Here is a 21,229-nt window from a genome sequence, read left to right as displayed (position 1 = left end):
AATCAGTGAAGTTCATGAAGGGATATGTGGCACTCGTCAATCGGCTCATAAAATGAAGTGGCTGCTTCGACGTGCTGGATACTTTTGGCCGACGATGCTGGAGGATTGTTTCAAATATTATAAAGGTTGTCAAGATTGTCAGAAATTTGGAGCGATCCAGAGAGCGCCGGCATCGGCTATGAATCCTATTATTAAACCATGGCCGTTTAGAGGTTGGGGAATTGATATGATCGGCATGATTAATCCACCGCCGAGTAAAGGGCATAAGTTTATATTGGTGGCAACCGATTATTTTACCAAGTAGGTAGAGGCGATTCCTTTGAAGAAAGTTGATTCTGGGATGCTATACAGTTTGTTCAAGAGCATATAATCTATCGATTTGGTATCCCTCAAACTGTTACGACTGACCAAAGTTCAATTTTCGTGTCTGATGAGTTTGTTCAGTTTGCCGATAGCATGGGAATCAAATTGTTGAATTCTTCACCGTATTATGCACAAGCTAATGGGCAGGCCGAGGCATCTAACAAGAGCTTGATCAAGTTGATTAAGAGGAAGATTTCTGATTATCCTCGGCAATGGCATACTCGTTTAGCCGAAGCATTGTGGTCTTATCGGATGGCTTGTCATGGATCGACACAGGTTCCTCCTTATAAACTTGTTTATGGACATGAAGCTGTTTTGCCATGGGAAGTTAGAATCGGCTCTAGAAGAACGGAATTGCAAAATGATTTAACAGCCGATGAGTATTACAACCTTATGGCCAATGAGAGGGAGGATCTGGTTCAATCATGGTTACGAGCCCTTGCAAAGGTTACCAAGGATAAGGAGCGAGTTGCTTGGCATTATAACAAGAAAGTAGTGCCCAAAGATTTTTCGGAAGGTGAACTTGTATGGAAGTTGATTTTGCCGATTGGGACTCGGGATAGCAAATTCGGCAAATGGTCACCGAATTGGGAAGGACCGTTCCAAATTCATAAGGTGGTATCTATGGGGGCTTACATGTTGCAGGGGCTCGATGGAGAAGTTTATGGCAGAGCACTAAATGGCAAATACTTGAAGAAATATTACCCAAGTGTTTGGGTTAACGCATGATCGGCTGATGTTGCTGATGCATGATAGCCTATGTGTTTACATCGCCTTGAGATGACCGATATGGTTATATCGCCCTTAGTTCTTTTCATATTGTAATCGGTTGTGGTTTGCCGATGTGCAATGGTCGATATGGTTATATCGCCCTTAGTCGTTTTTATAATTTTATCAATGTTTTTGACATTGTAAAATTAGGGGGGCACATACATGGAAAATTGCAAATTTTTTAGCATATTTGGCAGTTATGTTAATCGGCACAAAGGATTATCAAGACAAGTTGAATAATAGCACTAGGGTATCTTAGCCGAGTACAAAAAATTTCTTGAGGTCTATTATACAGAATATCACTAAGACAAATATCGTTGGATAGCCGATATAGCCCTCTGCCTAATTTGTTCTACTTCTTCTATGGCTTGGGCATCTTGAGCATCGGTTCCAGGCATGACTTTCAAGGACTTGATCATATCAGCGATATTCTTGATAGCCGATTTCAGCCTCGCCTTCTGTTCTTCGATAGCTTGCGGGAGATTGGCTAACTTCTTGTGCTCCATATCCAGCTCGGTGTTGCATTCTTGAAGTTGTGCCATGAGATCAATCTTACGAGCTTCAAGCCGATCAATATTTGACTTGATCGGGCCCTCAGACTGCTGATCAAGCTTGGACTTCTCTTCGTGCATAAGCTGCTGATTGTGCTGGATTGTAGCTTCGATGTTTTTGCGTTCCCGGCGATCGGCTAATCTCTGCTTGGCCTTCTCCAGCTTGAATTGGTGTTGCTCAAGGTATCTGTGAACCTGGCATCGGTTAGTTCATCCGGGAGTAGAGCTTGGATATCTGTGAACCTGGCCCGGATCGAGCCACAGTTGGTCACTAAGTTGTCTAATGATGCTTCTAGCCGATGAGAGATATCCTCGAGCATTCTCTTCACATCATCAGACAGAGGAGCTACAGCTTTACTGGTGGTGTCTTCCTCTATTTCATCGAGATAATCCTTGATGTCGAAAGAAAACAGATCGGCTAAGACCTGCAAGAGATAATATTATGGATGGTTAAGGATCAAAACATGATTGGCTGATCTCAGATTTGTATCAACAAAAACTTACTGGAATAACAGGAGCAGCTGATTGTTCTTCCTCTTCGACGTTGTGACTGTCTGCAGCCGATGGAGTACGGTTGCTTGATTCTCGCTGCACAAGAGGTGAAGGAGGAGGAGGAGGCTATAAAAAGATAAATGTTAGACATAATTCCGGCCGATAATAGTTAATGAGAAGACTCAGAATATCTTACTGGTGGAGCCGGTTTGAGAGTTGGTGCTGCCGATTTCTTCCTCACGGCAGTTTTCTTCTTCTGTGATTATACATCTATGAGTAATCGGCTGAAAGGTAAAGTAGTTACAGAGGAAATCGAAGAGAGATGCTTACTCTCGAAAAATGAGTTGGGGCAGAAGGAGTTGGAGGAGTCTGCTCGGGTGAAGCCGATGGTGTTCTCTCTGTATCGCTCATTTCGGCTGCAGCCTGATCAATGTCCTCTTCAATCTCTTCTTCATCTAGCACTTGTTCGATAGATGGATCTAGGGCAGGCAGATCATCAACTGGCTTGGTTTTCTTTAATTTGATTTTTTTCTTGAGAGCTGGAGCTGATGTGTCCATAGTCGATGATCTGGTTTTTCTTTTCTTGCCTGCATCGGCTGGTTCCCTGATTAAGCCTTGGAGAAGAGCCGAAGTCTTGGGGGCATCATAGCCGATGAATGGAGGAGATGGTCCATCTCCATTTGGAATTATTCCTAGGGCATATTCGATATCTTTGCCACTATTGCTCTAGTGTGGGGGAGAAGATTCTGTTGTCTATAAAACAGAGGATTAGATTAATCAAGTGATGAATCGGCTGATAATTGTTCACATACGATTAATAAAATAAAGACATAGCTAAGGAACAATTTCTAGAAATAGGTCTGTCATGTACATTGAAGCCGGTTGATGGAAAAGATGCAGCTTCCATTCACCCCACCATCTGTCGAAGTTTCTACTCCTGAATCTTGCCAACTCTATATTTTCAATGCTGCCCAATGGAGGTCCTTGAATATTAAGCAGCTGATTCATCATTAAGGTAGATGAGATTTCCTCTCGGCATTGGATCTTATCGGCAAAAAATAAGCCGATTGGAAGTTGGCCCATTCCAAACTGCCTAGCGGAGCTCATTGGATGATAAAATTCATATGAGACGTGAGTGTTTCTTCCTTGATGAATGCCGACAGGAAGGATACATGGGCTGATTGCAGTTGAGAAAATTTCTCTGGGTTTCTGATATCTGTCATGGTTGATGTCTTCGAATCTAAAGTCCAAAGGATTTTCCAAAAGCGTTGAATCTTCATAGAGGAACCAGACTCGAGCTTCGTTCTGGAATCCTTCATAAAAGCTGCAAAACCAATCTTTGAGCAGTTCGGCTGATAGCTTTGCTCCTGCATCGGTTGGTGTGGAGGCATATTCTCCGAAGGAGGTGCATCTCCGATGAGTGCGTTCTTCTCCGTCACTGTCTTTAATCGGCTCCAGTCTTGGGAATTCAGCTTCTGTTACAGATGGCCGATTGACAAACTTCATGACTACTAAATTCAACCAGGATTGCAGTAGCCACCATAGTCCACCCGCTCCGACTACTGAGCCGACGGCTAACTTAGCCGATGCATTATTTAGCATTTGGTACAAGTAGCCGAGGAGGATTTTGCCTAAAGGGAATTGTGTCTTTGTTTCTAAGGCTTCGGCTACAGACTGCCAATTGGTTGTAGGGCCACAGCTTGATCCACAGAAGAGGAATTTCTCTAGCCACATCAGCAAGAAAGCCACATGTTCTCGGGGGGTGACCGGACCCTGGCCCATGTATGCTGCTACATAGCCTAACCAGCCGCCTATGCTCTTAGTCTTGAAGTCATATTGGTTTTTTGTGTTCAAGCTCATAGGGTTAGCCGATGAGGTGATATCTAGACCTATGATCATGATGATATCCATGAGAGTTGGGGTCATCAGCTCTTGGTTGAATAGGAAGGCGTTGATGGTGTTGAACCAGAAATAAGTGGCAGCTGCCATTAGGGGTTCGTCCTTAGCTGAGTTGGCTATGGTAAGGTCGAGTGCTTGGCCGATTCCAATTTCATCCCAATGAACTCTTTTACTGGCCGATAAGCGTTTGAACCATGTGATCCAGCTCTTCTCGGGTGAGGTTTTCTCTAGAGATGGCCAAGATTTAAAGGTATTTTTCCAGTGACCTAGATCTGGGTTGGCCAATTTGAAAGGAATCCTATTGGTTTCACCATTGATGAATTCAGTAGGATCAAGACTGCCGACTGGACCAAGAAAATAGTGGTTCTCGTGTGACAGACTTGGAATTGCAACCAGATTGGACAGATGCTACAGATGCAAGTAGGGATAGAGAAGAAGAATACAGGATAAGGCGAGAGAAAATCAATCTGCTGTGAAAGAAAGAGATCTAGCTGATGGGTACTTACCTCTGCATACTCAGCCAATGGTGCGGCGGACGGATTGGCGGAGGTCGACATCGCCGAGGGCGGAAATCTGGTCGGGGATGAAGTCGCCTGGGGATCGCCTTATGCGTCGGAGGAATCGCCGGAGAGAGAGAGGATAAAGTTTCGCTTGAGCGGTGAAGGCGGAAATAACGGTGTGAGATTTCTCAAGGACAACGGTTAGTATTTAAAGAGTTGGAGTAACGGTTAGAAAACGGCGGAGTGCGAAACTTACTCGGAGTTGATATGCGGCAAATCCGGAACATTACCAAATCTCCCGGACTTGGGAGGCTGTGTTAATGACCAAATTTGGTAATATCAGCATCGGAGAAGGAGATTAGATCGAAGCGGAATCGAAGATAAGGGCTGTCGCGAAAACAGAGTAAGAATCGGCTAGAGTCTGGATTGGCTACGGTCAGGATCGGCAGAGTTCGAGTCAGACAGGGCTAGCCGATACAGCCGATTCCAAGAATACGACTCGGTGTACATCATCGGGTTGAGTTGATATGCTTCAAGATGATTGCCACGCATGGATAGAGTCCTGAAAAGGCAATTATATCTATTAGTTAGGATATTTTATGTAAATTTCTTAGAGATAAATGTGGGCAAAAGTCTGCGGCAAAGACTTGTGGTATCTTAGAGTTTGTTAGAGATAATAGTCGTGTCCGATATGGACATATCTTGTAATTCTCGGGTATAAATAGACCCCGAGCTCCATGTAATTAATCTAACACACACATTCAATACAATTTTGGCGCATCGCCACCCTTTTACTTTCGTTTTGTTTCGACGAGTTCTTGCTTTCGGGTTGAGCTGCATCGGTTTCGATCTTCAACAAGAGGTAAAACTTGTTATGGTAGCTTGTGTTCTCGGGATTAGTGCTTCCATCTCTATGATACTCTAATCTTGTTTATGTAATTCGTCAAGTTATCATATATCTTGTATAATCTTCGGTAATATCGTCATCTAACCTACAATCGGCTAACATCTGTTAGTAGAAGGCAGCCGATTAGGTTAAATAGCGGTGTTAGCTTGGATTGTACAAGATACTTAGCACTCTATGAAACATCCAGTGGCTTAATTGTCTAGATATTGTTCTTCTTTTCACACTTAATACTGCATCAGTTGAGTTTGATCTATCAAGACGTGCTTAGAATATCAATCTCTAGCCTGCTTCCTGGTTGCCGATTAGTATAGCATCGGAGTTTCAGCCGATCTTACCTGATTTAACTATAGTTATCCTATATGCTTGATTGACATGTTAAATCTGCCCTGTATGTTAAGATCTTGTTGCATTTAAGTATATTATGCTTCTGTCTGATATATTCTATTTGCTTTAATATCTTAATATAGAGTGGTATCGGAGTATTAGCCGATACATGCTAGATCTATCTAATCGGCTACGCTATTAACGTATATAGTTTTGTTGTTGATTTATATTTCGATCTAAGTGATTTATATTGTCTCGACATGGCGACCGATCTATCCCAATCACTTGATTTAAGTATATATCGACATAAGAATTATATATTGTTAATGTCTACAGCCGATCGAGTAGGTTTAGTTCTTCCTTAATTATTCATGACTGCTGATCGATGCACACATGACATCGGCCTAAAATAAATGATATGTCATCGGTACCCAGCCGATCGGCTATCATTTATAGATTTAATTACGGTTTTTTTTGTCTTCGTTTCTTGTTGATTGTAGGATCAAATCGACTGGCACGCTCACATATTCGAAGGCGAGTTTTGGACCTGCACTGGAGTTAAGCAGATCTTTCAGGCCTCGTGTTTTCTGTCAACACCATATAAATTGCCGATGCGTGCATGATACATTTAAATTTTTCTGTAGATAATTAAATATCACAAATTGAAGAAGGGATATAATCATAATAACAGTAGTAGGGGTTTGACCAATTTTATTCATTTAGGGAAATGCTTCGCATAGTTTATTAATCAGGCGGTGGCGTTGAGCTTAGCGATTTCGTCATGGAATGCATCGACGTGGTGAGCTGTAACACACGCTGACATCACCCTAGCCCCTTGCTCTGTTGCCTTGAGCATGACGCAGATCGGCATAGCCTTTACCATCATCGACATGGAGAGCACCACCCTCTGCGGGTAGGTCATCACCCTCGCCGTCTTCCCGCTGCCGAAGTCAACATCTTCGAATCCGATGTTTCGCCATGATGTCAAGTAGAGCAGGCTCTCATATCCATCCAGACGATGGTCATCGGCGAGCTCCCGTAGCATCGTCATGTCGCTGCCGCCGGTCATCTTGAGCTGCTCCGGTATCCGCTCCTTGGCGCGCCGTATGATGTCTACAATGTCGTTGATGTCGGCGTTCGCCACCGCGCCGCTCTTCGCCACGGCCACGTGCATCGTGCTGCAGTTTCCGTAGTACCCGTCCTTGGCTCCGAGATACTTTCGCGCATTCACCGCGAAGAGCAGTACGGCGGGGGCCTCCGGATTTTTCATCACCGCCCGGGTACGGCACTGCCAAAGCACGGCGGCGACAGCCTCGAACACGGTGACGTCGTCGTTGGTTCGTCGTCCTCGGAATCGGATGTGGTCGATCAAGCTCGACGGGACGGTGATGTTGTTGAAGGTGTGGTCGATGGATGCCTTGTGGCTGGATCTGGACATAAACTGATAAACGGCCATGGCGAAGGGAGGTATGGCCTGGGTGGCGTTGTTGTCGTCGTCTAACCTGACCGGGACGACGGACGGCGATGGCAGGCCACGGGTGAGCTCGCCGACGGCTTGTATGAACTGTGCCATGCCGAAGCCGTCAGCCAGGCCATGGTTCCATGTCACCCCGACTACGAAGCCTCCACAGGAGAGTGTGGTGACCTGCATCCACAGCAGACGGTGATGAAGGTCGTCGGGCGTGCAGTTGAAGGCGAGCTGCTGCACCACCGCCGTCTCGGCGTCGGGAGGCTGGTCGTCGACGCAACACATGAGCTCCTCCATGGTGCAGTTGGCGGACGCCGCCACGAACGTGACTCCGAGCTCCTCGCCGGTGCAGTCGATGTAGAAATCGCCGTCGTCGTCGCAGGAAAGGCGGCCGGCGATAGGATAGTAGGGGACGAGCGCTTGAGCGAGACCTCTCTTGATGGTCTCCGCCGTGCAGTCTGATTGGATGATGGGATGGTCGAACGCAAGTAGCACTGTGGTTGGCATCATGGAACTAGGCTTGTCCATAGGCGACAGAACGATCTTGCTGCCGGAAGTAGTCTTCACCGGCGGCTGCGATGGCCGGACGACCACCGGCGCCGACTTGCTCACCACAATGCTCATACTTTCTCTATGTCTAGGCTCTAGCTCGCTCTGAGAATAAGTTAGGACAAGCAATTACAGATCATGTATACAACCATACAATCCTTAAACAAAAGCATCATAGCACTGGTTACCTCTATGGAATTGACGAGACAAAAGTGATCAAAGCAATGTCAAGACTGATGAGCTATGAGCCCTTTTAAGGTCTTCATATCCATCCTAACCGTTAACATACAGTTATTTCTTAATTTAAAATATGTTTGCATATCTGTCAATCAATAAATGAATGGCTTTAATGGAAAAGAGTAATACGTAAGAGCAAGTTTAATAGTAGAGCTAAATACTAGCTATAAGCTCATCTGAAAATAATATTAGTCAACTTGTAAAATGGCTTAGCTATAAGGTTTTCTTTATTTTTATCATAGTCCTTTCTTTTCTTCTCACTTATCTAGTATAGGTAGAGGTAACTCTTACATAAGAGTTAGTACCTATTATCTCTCTCCTCCACATATGCACGCCACGTGCCAAAGAAGACTGTCACCGGTTCACCGAGAGATGGATATCCATATATAAGTACATGTGACACAGAATGAGTTTGACGATATACACATAGGGTAGGGGGCATATCGATTTTGTTAGAAGATAATGGATGACAAATTTAGAATGTCATTCTAAGTGGGTAGCTGAGTTAACATAGGTCAAATAAGATAGTGTTAGAAATAATCTTGTTATTAGTGCATAATCATGTTTGCTTAATTTGGTCGCATGTAGCAAATAAATGTATAGGTAGCAGGATAGGATAAGGTACCCGAAGAAGCTATAGTAGTAGTACGCGAGATCCGTATACGAGTAGGCCCAAGAGCCGTGCGAGACGGCCGGGTATGTGAGATGCTGCGGGAGCACACAAATAGTGGCTGGTTAGTAGAGTCATTAGCATAATAGCCGGGCCATTAGGATCTTAGTTAATTACTAGGTGTGCATGGATGATCTAGTCGTGTGGCTAAGAGTAGCATGCGGCTGCTAGTGGCGCACGTTTTGGCCTCTAACTTTGTCTATTTAAGCATGTACTTAGCATCTTGGTTAATTGAGTAAAAAAGAGAAAAACGCTGCGTTTGTGTAGCACCAAACTCCACTGTTCTTTGCCTCTAAATGTGTGTGTGTTTATCAGGAGTGTGTGCGAGTCTATCTAGCTAGGAAGTGATTCCCAACAGATAGCAAATCAGGTTGGAAGAGACGGAAGTGACTTGGAAGTATAGCTGAGGGAAAGTACGTTAGATGCTATTATATGGTGAATTATAAACTTTTGATGCAATAAAACTAAAATCGAGAATTTTCCTTACTATAGATTCAATTTTACATTTAAGTAGAAGCAAAAAGTTTCTTATAACTTCCTCTCTACAAAGTTTCTTTAGTAATCAAATAATGCATGACTAGAGACTGTCCCATCAAATATTAATTGGTAGTATGGGCTAGGAGAGTGGCCGTGCCTGCAAGGAATAAACATCATTCGTTATATATTGGTTTATGCTTGAGCTCTCTAATAAGAAAACATGCACGTTCTTCACGCAGACTTGCTATAGCTAACTTTCAAATAGTTTAATTCTTATCTACTAGCGCTCCAATATTAAATATGGTTTTATTATAGGTATACATATTAACACCATAACGGTATTACGTCCAAATTAATTAATACCCTCTCTACTGTTGATGTTAATCATCACGTACGTCGCCACACTATGAGCATATTATGTGCAACCTGCAATGGCAATCAGAGACGAGTCATCACAAGGAAGGTGGATGCCACCAAATGAACAAAAGCATCATAGCAATATTAACCCGCCGTGGCTGTCCGCAGAGAGAAAGTGAAGCAACGTAAAGACGAATGAGCCATAAGCCCTTTTATGGTGCTATTTTATAACTCTAAGGGCTTCAAACCGATCCTAAGAGCAGGTACAATAGCAGGCTCTTAGCCAGCTGTAAACATATTTTAATGAGATAAACGATGAGAGAGAAGAGTAGCGGGCTATAGATCTATAGCCAGCTGCAGTACAAACTCCAAGACACACTGTGTGTATGATAGGTGGGACCATATATTAATAGTATATTAAGCAACTATTGTATAAATTGACTATTAGATTAGCTATAGATGAATTGGAGCTATTAGTGGGCTATACTATTATACTAGCTCTAAGGGCATCCACAATGTAGCATTTCAGCAGGTAATAAGCATTAAATGCCCTCTTCTTACTCGGTAGCAACCATTGTGAGACTAGTAAGTAGATGCAGCCCGGTAACACGACTACAACCGGGTAACAGGAATTAAACTATGCCAGTTTTTCTAACAAAAGTTATGGAAATAAGTCACGGCTAGAGACTGCCATCCATGATTTTTTCTAAAGCTGGCCCTACCTTGTTTCCCACTGATATGCTGATACATTGTGGAGTGCATGATTGCTTACTGCTACCTGTAGCCCTGGCCCACACTACTGACACACTATTACCAAGTTGGGCAAGTAACATTGCTGTTGCCCTAACTGTTGATATGTAATTGTGTTTTGTAACTTAAAATATATTTGTGTGTGTTAATTAATGAATGGATAACTTGAATGGAAAGGAGTAAGAGGCTGACAACAAGGTCGGTGAGAGGATTTCTTGAGCACTTCGAGTGTGACAGCGAGGTCGGCGAGAAATCGCGTTAGGCCCAATGCCGTAGTCAATGTGTGTATCCATCGCCGCCAGCTCGATCAGAGAGAGGAGTGGTGGAGGAAGAAGATGACTAAATAAGAGTAACTTGCATGTAGGTCCCACATCAATCTTTTAATTTCGTTGATGACCTGGTTGCCATGTGGACGCCATCTACAAATACCACCATCAATATTGTCTTGTGAGTTAAATTACATGGGTTATAACAGTTTTTTTTTTTGGGGGGGGGGGGTTCCAGATATCCAGTATTGCAGTTGAGGGATACGAATCAGATAGGACCTATATTTAAAGGAGTCAAATTGGCAGGATTATATATAAGGCATATCTCCTATATGTGGGTTTTTGTTGTATGTTAATACCAAACCTAATATTATACGGGAAGATGTCCTTGGAAACAGTAATAAAATTGATGATTCTGGACGGAAACTGTCTTCGCTGGGTGGAAGGCTCTAAAGTCCTATTCAAAAAACACAAGGTTCCCATGGTTAGTTTTCTATTTAGGGTCTCCGAGTCCTACTTGTAGAAAAATTAAAAGTCAATCATCGGTTCTAATTGGAGGAAAATCAATTATCGATACAAATATAAAGCCCTTATGAGGATAGAGATCATTGAATTACGAGCCATAACCACCAACCACATCAAGAGACAATCCAGAGGAAACCGAAGCCCTATTTGCTGATAAGCTCTCGCTAAGTCGTACTCGGTGAGTTCTAATCGACGGATTGCCTTAGCTAGTCTATTCTCCTCATTTGTAATCATTGTAGTCTTTTCCTAGATATACGTATAAACTGTGTTAGAGCTATTACTCTTTTTAGAGGGTCTGAACCAGTATAAACCCTTTTCCTTGTCTAGATACAATCTCGCATATATCCTAGTATCAACGTCCTCTGTACTTTATAAATACCGTAGGTAGATGAAGCCCATAAAAAAGTGGACTTATTTCTTTTGTTTGGCATAGCTTTGATCGGTTTGCCCATTAATTTTGCCTGGTTGAGTAGGCTATTATATGGTACTCCCTACTCCCTCCGTTTAATATAACTGTCACCATTGATCCATACTATTGTAACCGTAATTTTAAAATGGTTAGAGTCTTCGCAAAAAAATGATTAGAGCATAATGATAAAAAAAATTAATACTTAAGCATGTAGTAATATTCTTGGATAATATGATATCTACATATTTAAGGATTTAGAATTTCTTTCAGAAAAGACAAATGAACACAGTTTAAATATGAATAGTGCTCGGTTTAATAAATATAAACAAATGGAGAGAGTGGCTTTCCTATGAATTTTTTTGTTCTGGAAACACGTTACGAGCGTTCATATACACACGCACATACTCTCCTTTATAAACGCACAAATACACATCCTAGTCCTATAGAAACCACCAACAGACTATGCCACATAGGCATATCTCAAGAGTGGTATTGGGACCAACTAAAAAATACATAGCTAAAGGTTGATGTATTCATGGGTTTTCTCTACTGGTAATGGGATACAGGGTCTATGAGGGTCAAGATCTGAAGAGGGAGGTAGACAATGAAGAGAGCTAGAACATGGTCGCTCGCTAGAGAGAAGCGCTTGCTTGAGTTTAAACCATATGAAGATGTAAACTTTTTTGTGCTATATTCAATGAATGGGCACCGCCTCGTGCCGATTTGTTAAAAGAATAATAGATTACTTGACTGGATCGGATCTCTACACAATGTATCGATGGAAGTACAATAATAGAAACCATGTGCCTTCGTATTATTCAGTTATATGCTTTCTTCACGATTAATATTTCTTCATCTTTGTTTGTACTGCTATGGCATGTATTAAAAAACTAGAAAAGTGCCCATGCGTTGCAACGGGATGAAAATATAATAAATTGAGGAAATATTGAGAAATATTTACATTATGTAATTAATTAAAATTCAAATTCACCATCTTCTTTATACGAAGAAACTATATGTGTGTGTGTCTGTAATTGCATTTTCATCCCTGCTAAATAAGAAAATCGCAATTACGGATATATATGATGTTGAAGAAAATAATTAAAAATGAATTCTAAACTGACCTGGCTATATGTTAGGTCTAGCGATGTGTTTGGTCTAACATCACTGTACTATCTGGTTTTGGAGTGGCTTGATAAAGCAGTCGTGCTTGGAACGTTGGGACTGCCATGAAAGGAAACACAGAAACACAGAAAACGTAGGTCTAGCATCACTGTACTATCTGGTTTTGGAGTGGCTTGATAAAGCAGTCGTGCTTGGAACGTTGGGACTGCCATGAAAGGAAACACAGAAACACAGAAAACGTAGGTAGACTGCCACGGAAGGACACACATGAACACACGGTCAACAGATAGACGCTGAATCAAAAACGCCCGGACGAACGATTGGAGTTGCATGTAATGTTGCGTCTTAGTTGCACATCTCCTTTGAAAAGAGATGACATCATTGAGTTCACAGATCTCAAGAACGTATTTTCATCAAGTCATTTTCATTGAATTGATCTCACTGACCTCTATTTTGATGAGCAGCGACAACAGAAATTTTGAATGATGCATGATTCTTGTGGGGTATAGGATATATGTATGTATCGTCCTAATCCAAATTGAGAACGGGATGGACTGTCCACCTTGATTTTTGTTTAAGAAATTTATAAATCATTTAATAAATTATTTGTAGAATTTATCCTAAAGTTCAATTAATTTTCCGGTGATGTAAATGTGGGAAATAAAATTTCCCAAATAAAATATGGCTGGATTTAATTTTTATTAAATTCTCCATAATTAATTACACTATCTGAAATTTTTTCAGAATTTTCAGAGTTCAATTGTTAATTTTAATAATACAAATATCATTTCAGCATTTATTTAAATAAAAATCTAAATAAAACCCTTCTTTTTCTCTGGGCCACTTTTAGCCCATTTCTTCTGTCAAACTGCAGTTGAGCCGGCACGCTTTCTTCCCTTCTCCTCCCCTCCGCCTCTGGCCCTTAAGCGCACCAAGCCCATCAAGCAACCACAAGTCTAATAGTCCTCGCTTCGCTCCTCCTCTCACTGTCGCGTGGGTCCCAGTGCTACAGGTTCGTCTCCTACCTCCAGCTAGACTCCCACAGCTTCAAGACGATGTCTAAAATCGTCTCCACCATGAAATCTGGTGGCATCCTTGGAGATAATCCAAAATTGAGATTGAGGGGTTTCGATTCTAATCTCATACTCTTTCCATTTTTTGAAGAATCAAAGCAAAACCTCATCGTATCGTGCTTGGAATCGAGGCCTATCCTAAATAAGCGAACTCTAGAATTTCTCATCTCAGAGTCCGTTTCACTAGAATTTCCCATCGCGTATACGTATGATAACGATGATGGACGAAAGTAGTCGCGAAATCCTTATGTATTTTTTTGAGTAAAGTGTACGGGTGGTCTTTAAACATGTAGGGGTATGTCATCTAGGTCCCTAAACTCTCAAAATGCATATTCAAGTCCTAGAACTTATCATAGTGTGTCATCTAGGTCCCAAATCGCCACAACCCCTTCAGGATCCTACGTGGCGTTGATGTGGCATGCCACACGGACATGATATGGCTGGCATTATTTTGACTGACAAATGGGTCCCATTTAAATTTTTTTTCTTTTTCTTTTTTCTTCTTTTTTTCCCTTTCTTCTCCTTTCTCTGTGACCCGTGTAGAAAAAAAGGAAAAAAAGAAGAATGAGAAGAAAACGTAAAAGAAAAAGAAAAGAAGAAAAAAAAGAAAAGGACATGTCACGTCCATGTGGCATTGTCACATCAACGCCACGTAGGATCCTAAAGGGGATGTGTTAATTTGGGACCTAAATGATACACTTTGACAAGTTCTAGACCTGGATATGCATTTTGAGAGTTTAGGGACCTATATGACACAACCCTATAAGTTTAAGGACCGCTAATGCATTTTACTCTATTGTTTAATTAGATATAGATGTAGGCTACGTGCACTTGATAGCCCAGTGGCCAGTAATAAATTTCCATATCTAAAAATTAAAGAACCATAAATGTATAGTGAAATAGTGATACAGGTAGAAGAGTCCCATATATAATTACTTGTTCATGCATGCTCTTGCACGGTATATATATTCAAATTTTTATTGTAGATAAATCATAATTGGCATATTGAAGAAGGTATAGATAGCTCGCATATATAGTTATAATCAGGTGGTGGCTTTGAGCTTGGCTATTTCTTGATAGAAGGCACCGGCGTGGTCAGCCGTAACACAGTCTGACATGACCCTGACCCCTTCCTCTGTGGCCTTGAGCATGAAGCAGATGGGCGCAATCCTGGGCATCATGGACAGCATCCTCGGCGGGTAGGTCATCACCCTCGCCGTCTTCCCGCTGCCGAAATCGACGTCCTCGAACCCGATGTTTCGCCAGGATGTCAAGTAGAGCAGGCTCTCGTATCCATTCACCTGCTTCTCCCCTACCATCGTCCGTAGCATCATCTCGCCGTCGTCTGCCTTCAGCTGCTCCGGTATCTGCTCCTTGGCGCGGCGTATGATGCCGACCAACTTCATGATGTCGCCGTTGGCCACCGTGCCGGACTTGGACACGGCCATGTGCATGGCGGTGCAGCATCCGTAGTAGCCGTCCTTGGCGCCGAGGTACTTGCGTGCGTTCACCGCGAAGAGCAGCACGGCGGGGGCCTCAGGATCCGTCATCACCACCCGTGTACGGCACTGCCAGAGCACGGCGGCGACCGCCTCGAACACGGTGGCACGACGACGAGCTCCGACGATGATGTGGTTGATAAGGCTAGATGAGACGGTGACGTTGCGTACGTCGAGGTTTGATACTGGCTTGAGGCCGGATATGAAGCGATGAACGGCCATGGTGAAGGGAGGTACGGCTTGGGTTGCGATCTTGTCGTCCAACCTGACCGGGACGACGGACGGCGATGGCAGGCCACGGGCGAGCTCGCCGACGGCTTGTATGAACTGTGCTATGCCGGGACCGTCAGCCACGCCATGGCTCCATGTCACCCCGACGACGAAGCCTCCACAGTTGAGAGTGGTGACCTGCACCCACAGCAGACGGTGATGAAGGTCGTCGGGCGTGCAGTTGAAGGCGAGCTGCTGCACCACCGCTGTCTCGTCGTCGGGAGGCTGGTCGTCGACGAGACACATGAGCTCCTCCATGGTGCAGTTGGCGGACGCGGCCACGAACGTGACCCCGAGATCCTCGCCGGTGCAGTCGATATAGAAATCGCCGCCGTCGTCATTGTCGCAGGAAATGCGGCCGGCGATAGGATAGTAGTGGACGAGTGATTGAGCGAGAGCCGTCTTGATGGTCTCCGCGGTGGCGTCATGGATGGGGTGGTCGAACGCAAGTAGCACGGTCACTGGTATCGTGGCAACAGGCTTGTCCAAAGTTGACAGAAGGATCTTGTCGGCCGTCGATGTGGCCGGCTCCGATGGCCGGACGACCACCGGCGCTGACTTGCTCACCACAATACTCATTCTAAATTAATATCCGTCTGGGTGTTCTACCATTGATAAGTTAGGATCACGTAAGCATATAATTAATACAGTTGTCATACAGATCTAGTACTATAGAGATTACAACCATATAATAGGAGCGTATCCTATGCACACATGCCCTCGCGTGTACACACCATGTACACCAACTAAAAATTATCACAAAAAATTCTAGGAAAATTCATACATATACTTTCAATAGTATTACATCTACGTGCAAAGTCGCATCTTCAAATTCATTCTACATAGTGAATAACAAAAAAGATAAAACTCTGACAAAATTGCAACCTTAAAACTGTCAGATTTTTTGTTTTTTTCGTTACGGCTAAAATATAATAAATTTGACGTTAAGATTTTAACTCTAGGTGTAATACAATTAAAAGTATGTGTATGATTTTTTCTAGATTTTTTGGTGATATTTTTTAGTTGGTGTGCACGTGTGTACACGTGAGGGTCTGTGTGCATATGATATGTTGCCCCATATAATATAACGGATTTGCTATAAACACACATACATACATACCTGCTGGCTGCTGGCTGCTGGCTGCTGGCCTCCTCCGTGACTTTTCATATATACTGGTCAATATGCAGTTCCACAGTGTCATATGGTTGGCCAATAGATATCATTGGTCGTTCGTAGTCTTCGTCGAATTAATTATTTATTTAATTAGGGCAAGCTTTGGTATTTCGTCGCTGTCTCGCATCCCGCGTGCAGGTATATTATATATTTCCTCCATCCAGAAATCTAAAATTGTTTGATATGTTTCAAACTCTAAATCTTATTTGTAATCACTATGTGCTAAATTAAATTATTGATCGGAAAAGAGAAGTCATTTTATTACTTATGGATTGCACGCTCATAAGTTTTTTCATATGGTGGATGAGTTAATTACTTTCTAATCTTGGTAATAAAATAAATAGGTGTTAGACTTTTGAATAGAGAGAGTATTGTTACTATTCTGTCCAAACATAACAAGTCAGGTTTGTAGTTAGGATTGAATTTTTTATAGTACGGCGGGGGTATTTGCAAGTAGCTCACATGCATGCACGTGCGAGGCAGGCCCGTATCTCCCGAGCTAGGACGCCAGGAATGTTTAAATCGAGCTTCGCTCATGAGCCAGGCATATCCGCGCATACGTGCAACCTCCTCGTTGGGATCAACGCCTGGACTCCATCTCACACCCTCACTTAATTATAGTCCCACTAGGATGCTCATGCTCTGTACTGTAGTAAGAAGCAATCTAAACCGTCGATCTCATTTGATAGAAGGATTTAGATCTATTTATATTACCACTCTAGTTAGTGGCAGTATAAACTTGAAGGTGTATTATTGTAAAAAAAAAGTTTGAACGGGTATAATCGTTATTTAGAAGTGATTAAACTTTTTTCTTCATTTTTATCTTTTTATGGAATAGGAGCGATGCTAGCGTAACGGATGAGAGGTTAAGACCAGGGTTTTCTGTTTTGGGCATTTTACTAAGGAAAAAGGCCAATATAACTCTCTCAGATATAAGTTTAATCCTATTTATATTCCTTATCCGTAAAACCGGGCATAGTGACTTCTCTAACAGATAAAACCAGTATTGATGGTGATATTCGCACTTCTAAAGAATAGGCTATTGGTGCTGGTTGGGTAACCCCCATCGGTGCCGGATTTCCCAACTAGCACCATGGAGACGGCACTGATGAGAATGACTCAAAGGTGTCAGTTTAAGAACCGGCACCTTTGATGTATATGATTTGAAAAAAAAAACTAGCTCAACTCAATTTGGGCCGAGCAGATGCTTCACAGCCATAAAAAATAAATCCAAAATTAGTGTTAAAAAAAATTCAAAAATTGCTCCGCCTCCATCCCTCCGTGCGCGTCGTCGGTTGGATCTACTAGAGAAAAGCTTCTTCCAAATCTAGAAATCAAGATAATGTTAAGGGAAAGAAATGGTGCGGGTAGAAAGAGATGGATGGAAAGAGAAAGAGGATGTGCGTCGGCACATGTACTCACCGGAGGTAGAAGCAGCAGGACAACATCGCAGAAGTGGGTAGATCCGGTGGCCCACCTCCACGCTAGTGGCCACTGAGGTGAGAGGAGAGAGGGGGGGAGAGCTGGTCTTCACAGGCCACGACGAGGAGGTGGGGAGAGGCCGCCGCCGCCGGGCCACCGCCGTATCCCCTCCCATCGGATCTGGCGGAGGGGAGGGCATTGTTAGAGATAATGTTTAGCCATTAGTTTGTTACATGAAATGTCACATGTGATATGGATTGGTTGACATAAGGTTGGGCTGTTACAACCGAACTCTGGCTGATCCGATCTCATTCTTGTAAGCCACGTTTGGGAGCTATTCCCAACTCATATAAATACAATTACGCGGCCTCGAGACGAGGTGATAATGCTTACATAATTTCTATATGGTATCAGAGCCTATCTGCCACGCCGAGGTTGCATCTATGGGCGATGGCTTCCTCCATCAGTAGTGCCACCTCCAATCCCCTCTCTAGGCAAGCGATCCTAGACAAACTTACCCACAGCAACTTCCTTACCGTGATCAGGGGCGCACGTATGGAAGGATATCTCACCGGTGCCACCAAGTCGCCATCCCAGATGGTGACGGTTCCAACGGAGAAGGAAGGTGGCAGGGCCACCGAAACCATGAACCTGGCGTACGAAGCCTGGTTGGCTGCGGACCAGCAAGTCCTCGGCTACCTCTTCTCCTCCTTGTCAAAGGAGATCCTGACGCAAGTCGTGACAATGGACACGGCGGCGCAGGCGTGGAGGGCAATCACGGAGATGGTGTCCTCCTAGTCGCGATCGCGTGCCCTCAACACACGGCTTGCGCTCTCTACGACGCGCAAAGACGACCTCAGCGTATCGAACTACATCAGCAAGATGAAAACACTCGCTGACGAGATGGCATCAGCCGGCAAGCCCCTCGTCGATGAAGAACTGATGGGCTATGTTCTGGCCGGCCTTGATGATGACTACGAACCGGTGGTCTCCAGTCTGGTAGGCAAACACGAACCAGTTTCAATTTTTGAAGTTTACTCACAACTTCTCAGTTTCGAGTCCAGAGGGAAGCTGCGACAGATTGCAGCAAATCATGGCTATTCCTGCGCTAATAGCGCAAAGCGCGGCGGCGGTGGAAAAGGTGGCAGCATCGGCGGCTTCGCCTCCAACCGTGGCGGCAGCAATGGCGCAGCTCACGGGAACTTCAGCAGCAATGGTGCTCGCGGGGATCGCGGTGGTCGCGGGCGCGGCTACAATGGAGGCGGCCGCTACAACAACTCCAAGCCGTGCCCCACGTGCTAGCTCTGTGGCAAGATAGGGCATGTTGTTGCCGACTGTTGGCACAGGTTTGATGATTCTTTTGTTCCAGATGCCAAGGTAGCAGCAGCTGCATCATATAATGTTGATCAAAACTAGTATATCGATACCGGTACAACGGATCATATTACGGGAGAGCTGGAGAAGCTGACGACCCATGAAAAATACAATGGCAAAGATCAGATCTACACGGCAAGTGGTGAAGGTATGGAAATCAAACATATAGGCCATTCTCAAATTCATACACCCACACGCAATTTATGTCTCAAAAATATACTCCATGTTCCGCATGCACACAAAAATCTTATTTCTGCTCATCGACTTGCCTTTGATAATCATGCCTTTATTGAGGTTCATTCTCATTTCTTTGCTATTAAGGATCTGGACACCAAGAATCTTCTTCTTAGAGGACCTCGCCGCAATGGGTTATATCTCCTACGACCGTCGTCGATCCCTCCATTCAAGCAAGCCCTTGGAGCCATCAAGCCTAGCTTCACCCAATGGCACAGTCGTTTACGCCATCCTTCTTTTGCAATAGTTCAAAAATTGTGAAGAATAATAGTCTCCCATGTTTAGGAGATATAAGTGAGTCAGGAGTCTGTGATGCTTGTCAGAAAGCTAAGAGTCACCGACTCCCATATCCTAAGTCAAATAGTGTGTCAAGTGTGCCTCTCGAACTTATTTTTTTCAGATGTATTATGTGAGTTTCTTTTGGGGGCAGGAAGTATTATGTGAGTTTTATAAATGATTTTAGTAAATTTACTTAGATATATTTGCTAAAGAAAAAATCTGAAGTGTTTCAGAAATTCCTTGATTTTCAGCAACTTGTAGAGAGGGTCTTTGATCGCAAGATAATTGCCATACAAACTGATTGGGGAGGAGAGTATGAAAAGCTACACTCTTTCTTCACCAAAATTGGTATTAGTCATCATGTTTCATGTCCTTATGCTCATCAACAAAATGGCTCCGCTGAGCATAAGCATAGACACATTGTAGAGGTTGGCCTTGCTCTTCTTGCTCATGCTTGAATGCCTCTAAAATTTTGGGATGAAGCTTTCCTAGCTGCTACATATCTCATTAATCGCACACCATCTAGAGTAATCCAATTTGCCACACCTCTAGAACGTCTGTTAAAACAGAAACATGATTACTCTTCCTTAAGAACCTTTGGATGTGCTTGTTGGCCTAACCTTCGACCCTACAACACCCGCAAACTTCAATTTCGATCTACACAATGTGTTTTTCTTGGCTATAGTAACATTCATAAAGGGTTCAAATGTTTGGATCCATCTACCGGCAGGATCTATATCTCACGTGATGTGGTCTTTGATGAAAAAAATTTTCCCTTCTCTCAAATGCATTCCAATGCCCGGTGCAAGACTACGGTCTGAAATTCTTCTTCTTCCACCTAACTTGTTGAATCCTGATGTTGCTAGTGCGGGTGTAAATGTGAATGATCATATGTTTGATTCTCCTGAACATTCTAATGTCTCTATTGAGCATGCAGCAGAAAATTCAGACGAAAACAGTGCACAAAATAGTGAAGAAAATGAAGCGGCAGATCATCTAGAAATTGCCGCAGAAGATCCTGACGGCGCTGACTCCCAGGGCGATTCTCCCGCTCCTCCTGGTCCTAACTCCATGCTGGGATCACCGCCACAGCAGTCTGTGCAGTCTGACACAACATCTGGTGGTGATGTCGCCCATTCTAGTGGCGACATGTCGGCTGCTAGCGCCAGTCGCCGTGCGACACAGGGGGGCAATGATGGCGGCAGTCATGATGGCAGTCGCAGTAGTATAGCATCACAGCAGCAGCAGTCGTCGACAACGACAT

The 21,229-nt window shown here is 43.6% G+C and overlaps 3 protein-coding genes and 1 non-coding gene across 4 annotated transcripts; 1 reads left to right on the top strand and 3 right to left on the bottom strand.

Annotated features, from left to right (window-relative positions):
* Positions 1-1,822: 1,822 nt before the first annotated feature.
* On the bottom strand, positions 1,823-4,633 carry LOC127752591 (formin-like protein 7). The gene is made up of 6 exons (XM_052278002.1): positions 4,583-4,633; positions 4,388-4,484; positions 2,508-2,656; positions 2,374-2,433; positions 2,190-2,303; positions 1,823-2,110 (listed from the first exon to the last, which is right to left on the bottom strand). Exons 1-6 carry the CDS (start codon positions 4,631-4,633, stop codon positions 1,823-1,825), a joined length of 759 nt encoding a protein of 252 aa, XP_052133962.1.
* A 1,922-nt stretch (positions 4,634-6,555) lies between these two features.
* Positions 6,556-7,899, bottom strand: LOC127753464 (acyl transferase 15-like). Its single transcript, XM_052278945.1, has one exon. The coding sequence runs from the start codon at positions 7,897-7,899 to the stop codon at positions 6,556-6,558; it is 1,344 nt and encodes a 447-aa protein (XP_052134905.1).
* Positions 7,900-14,756: 6,857 nt separating this feature from the next.
* On the bottom strand, positions 14,757-16,061 carry LOC127753419 (acyl transferase 15). Its single transcript, XM_052278906.1, has one exon. The coding sequence runs from the start codon at positions 16,059-16,061 to the stop codon at positions 14,757-14,759; it is 1,305 nt and encodes a 434-aa protein (XP_052134866.1).
* A 2,938-nt stretch (positions 16,062-18,999) lies between these two features.
* Positions 19,000-19,138, top strand: LOC127753601 (small nucleolar RNA Z247). The gene has a single exon (XR_008012656.1). It is a non-coding gene; the product is annotated as a small nucleolar RNA Z247 (small nucleolar RNA).
* Positions 19,139-21,229: the final 2,091 nt, after the last annotated feature.

This window comes from Oryza glaberrima, chromosome 10 (assembly GCF_000147395.1).
Source record: "Oryza glaberrima chromosome 10, OglaRS2, whole genome shotgun sequence".
In the NCBI taxonomy this organism is placed as follows: domain Eukaryota; kingdom Viridiplantae; phylum Streptophyta; class Magnoliopsida; order Poales; family Poaceae; genus Oryza; species Oryza glaberrima.
The sequence above is the reverse complement of the archived record's forward strand: the minus strand, read 5'-3'. Positions and strand labels throughout refer to the sequence as shown.

Coding starts and splice junctions, on each gene's coding strand:
- LOC127753419 (XM_052278906.1), bottom strand. CDS start 16,061: ATGAGTATTGTGGTGAGCAAGTCAGCGCCGGTGGTCGTCCGGCCATCG.
- LOC127753464 (XM_052278945.1), bottom strand. CDS start 7,899: ATGAGCATTGTGGTGAGCAAGTCGGCGCCGGTGGTCGTCCGGCCATCG.
- LOC127752591 (XM_052278002.1), bottom strand. CDS start 4,633: ATGTCGACCTCCGCCAATCCGTCCGCCGCACCATTGGCTGAGTATGCA. Junction 2,434..2,507: donor CCCCAACTCATTTTTCGAGA/GTAAGCATCTCT, acceptor GTATAATCACAG/AAGAAGAAAACTGCCGTGAG. Junction 2,304..2,373: donor CTCTCAAACCGGCTCCACCA/GTAAGATATTCT, acceptor ATCTTTTTATAG/CCTCCTCCTCCTCCTTCACC.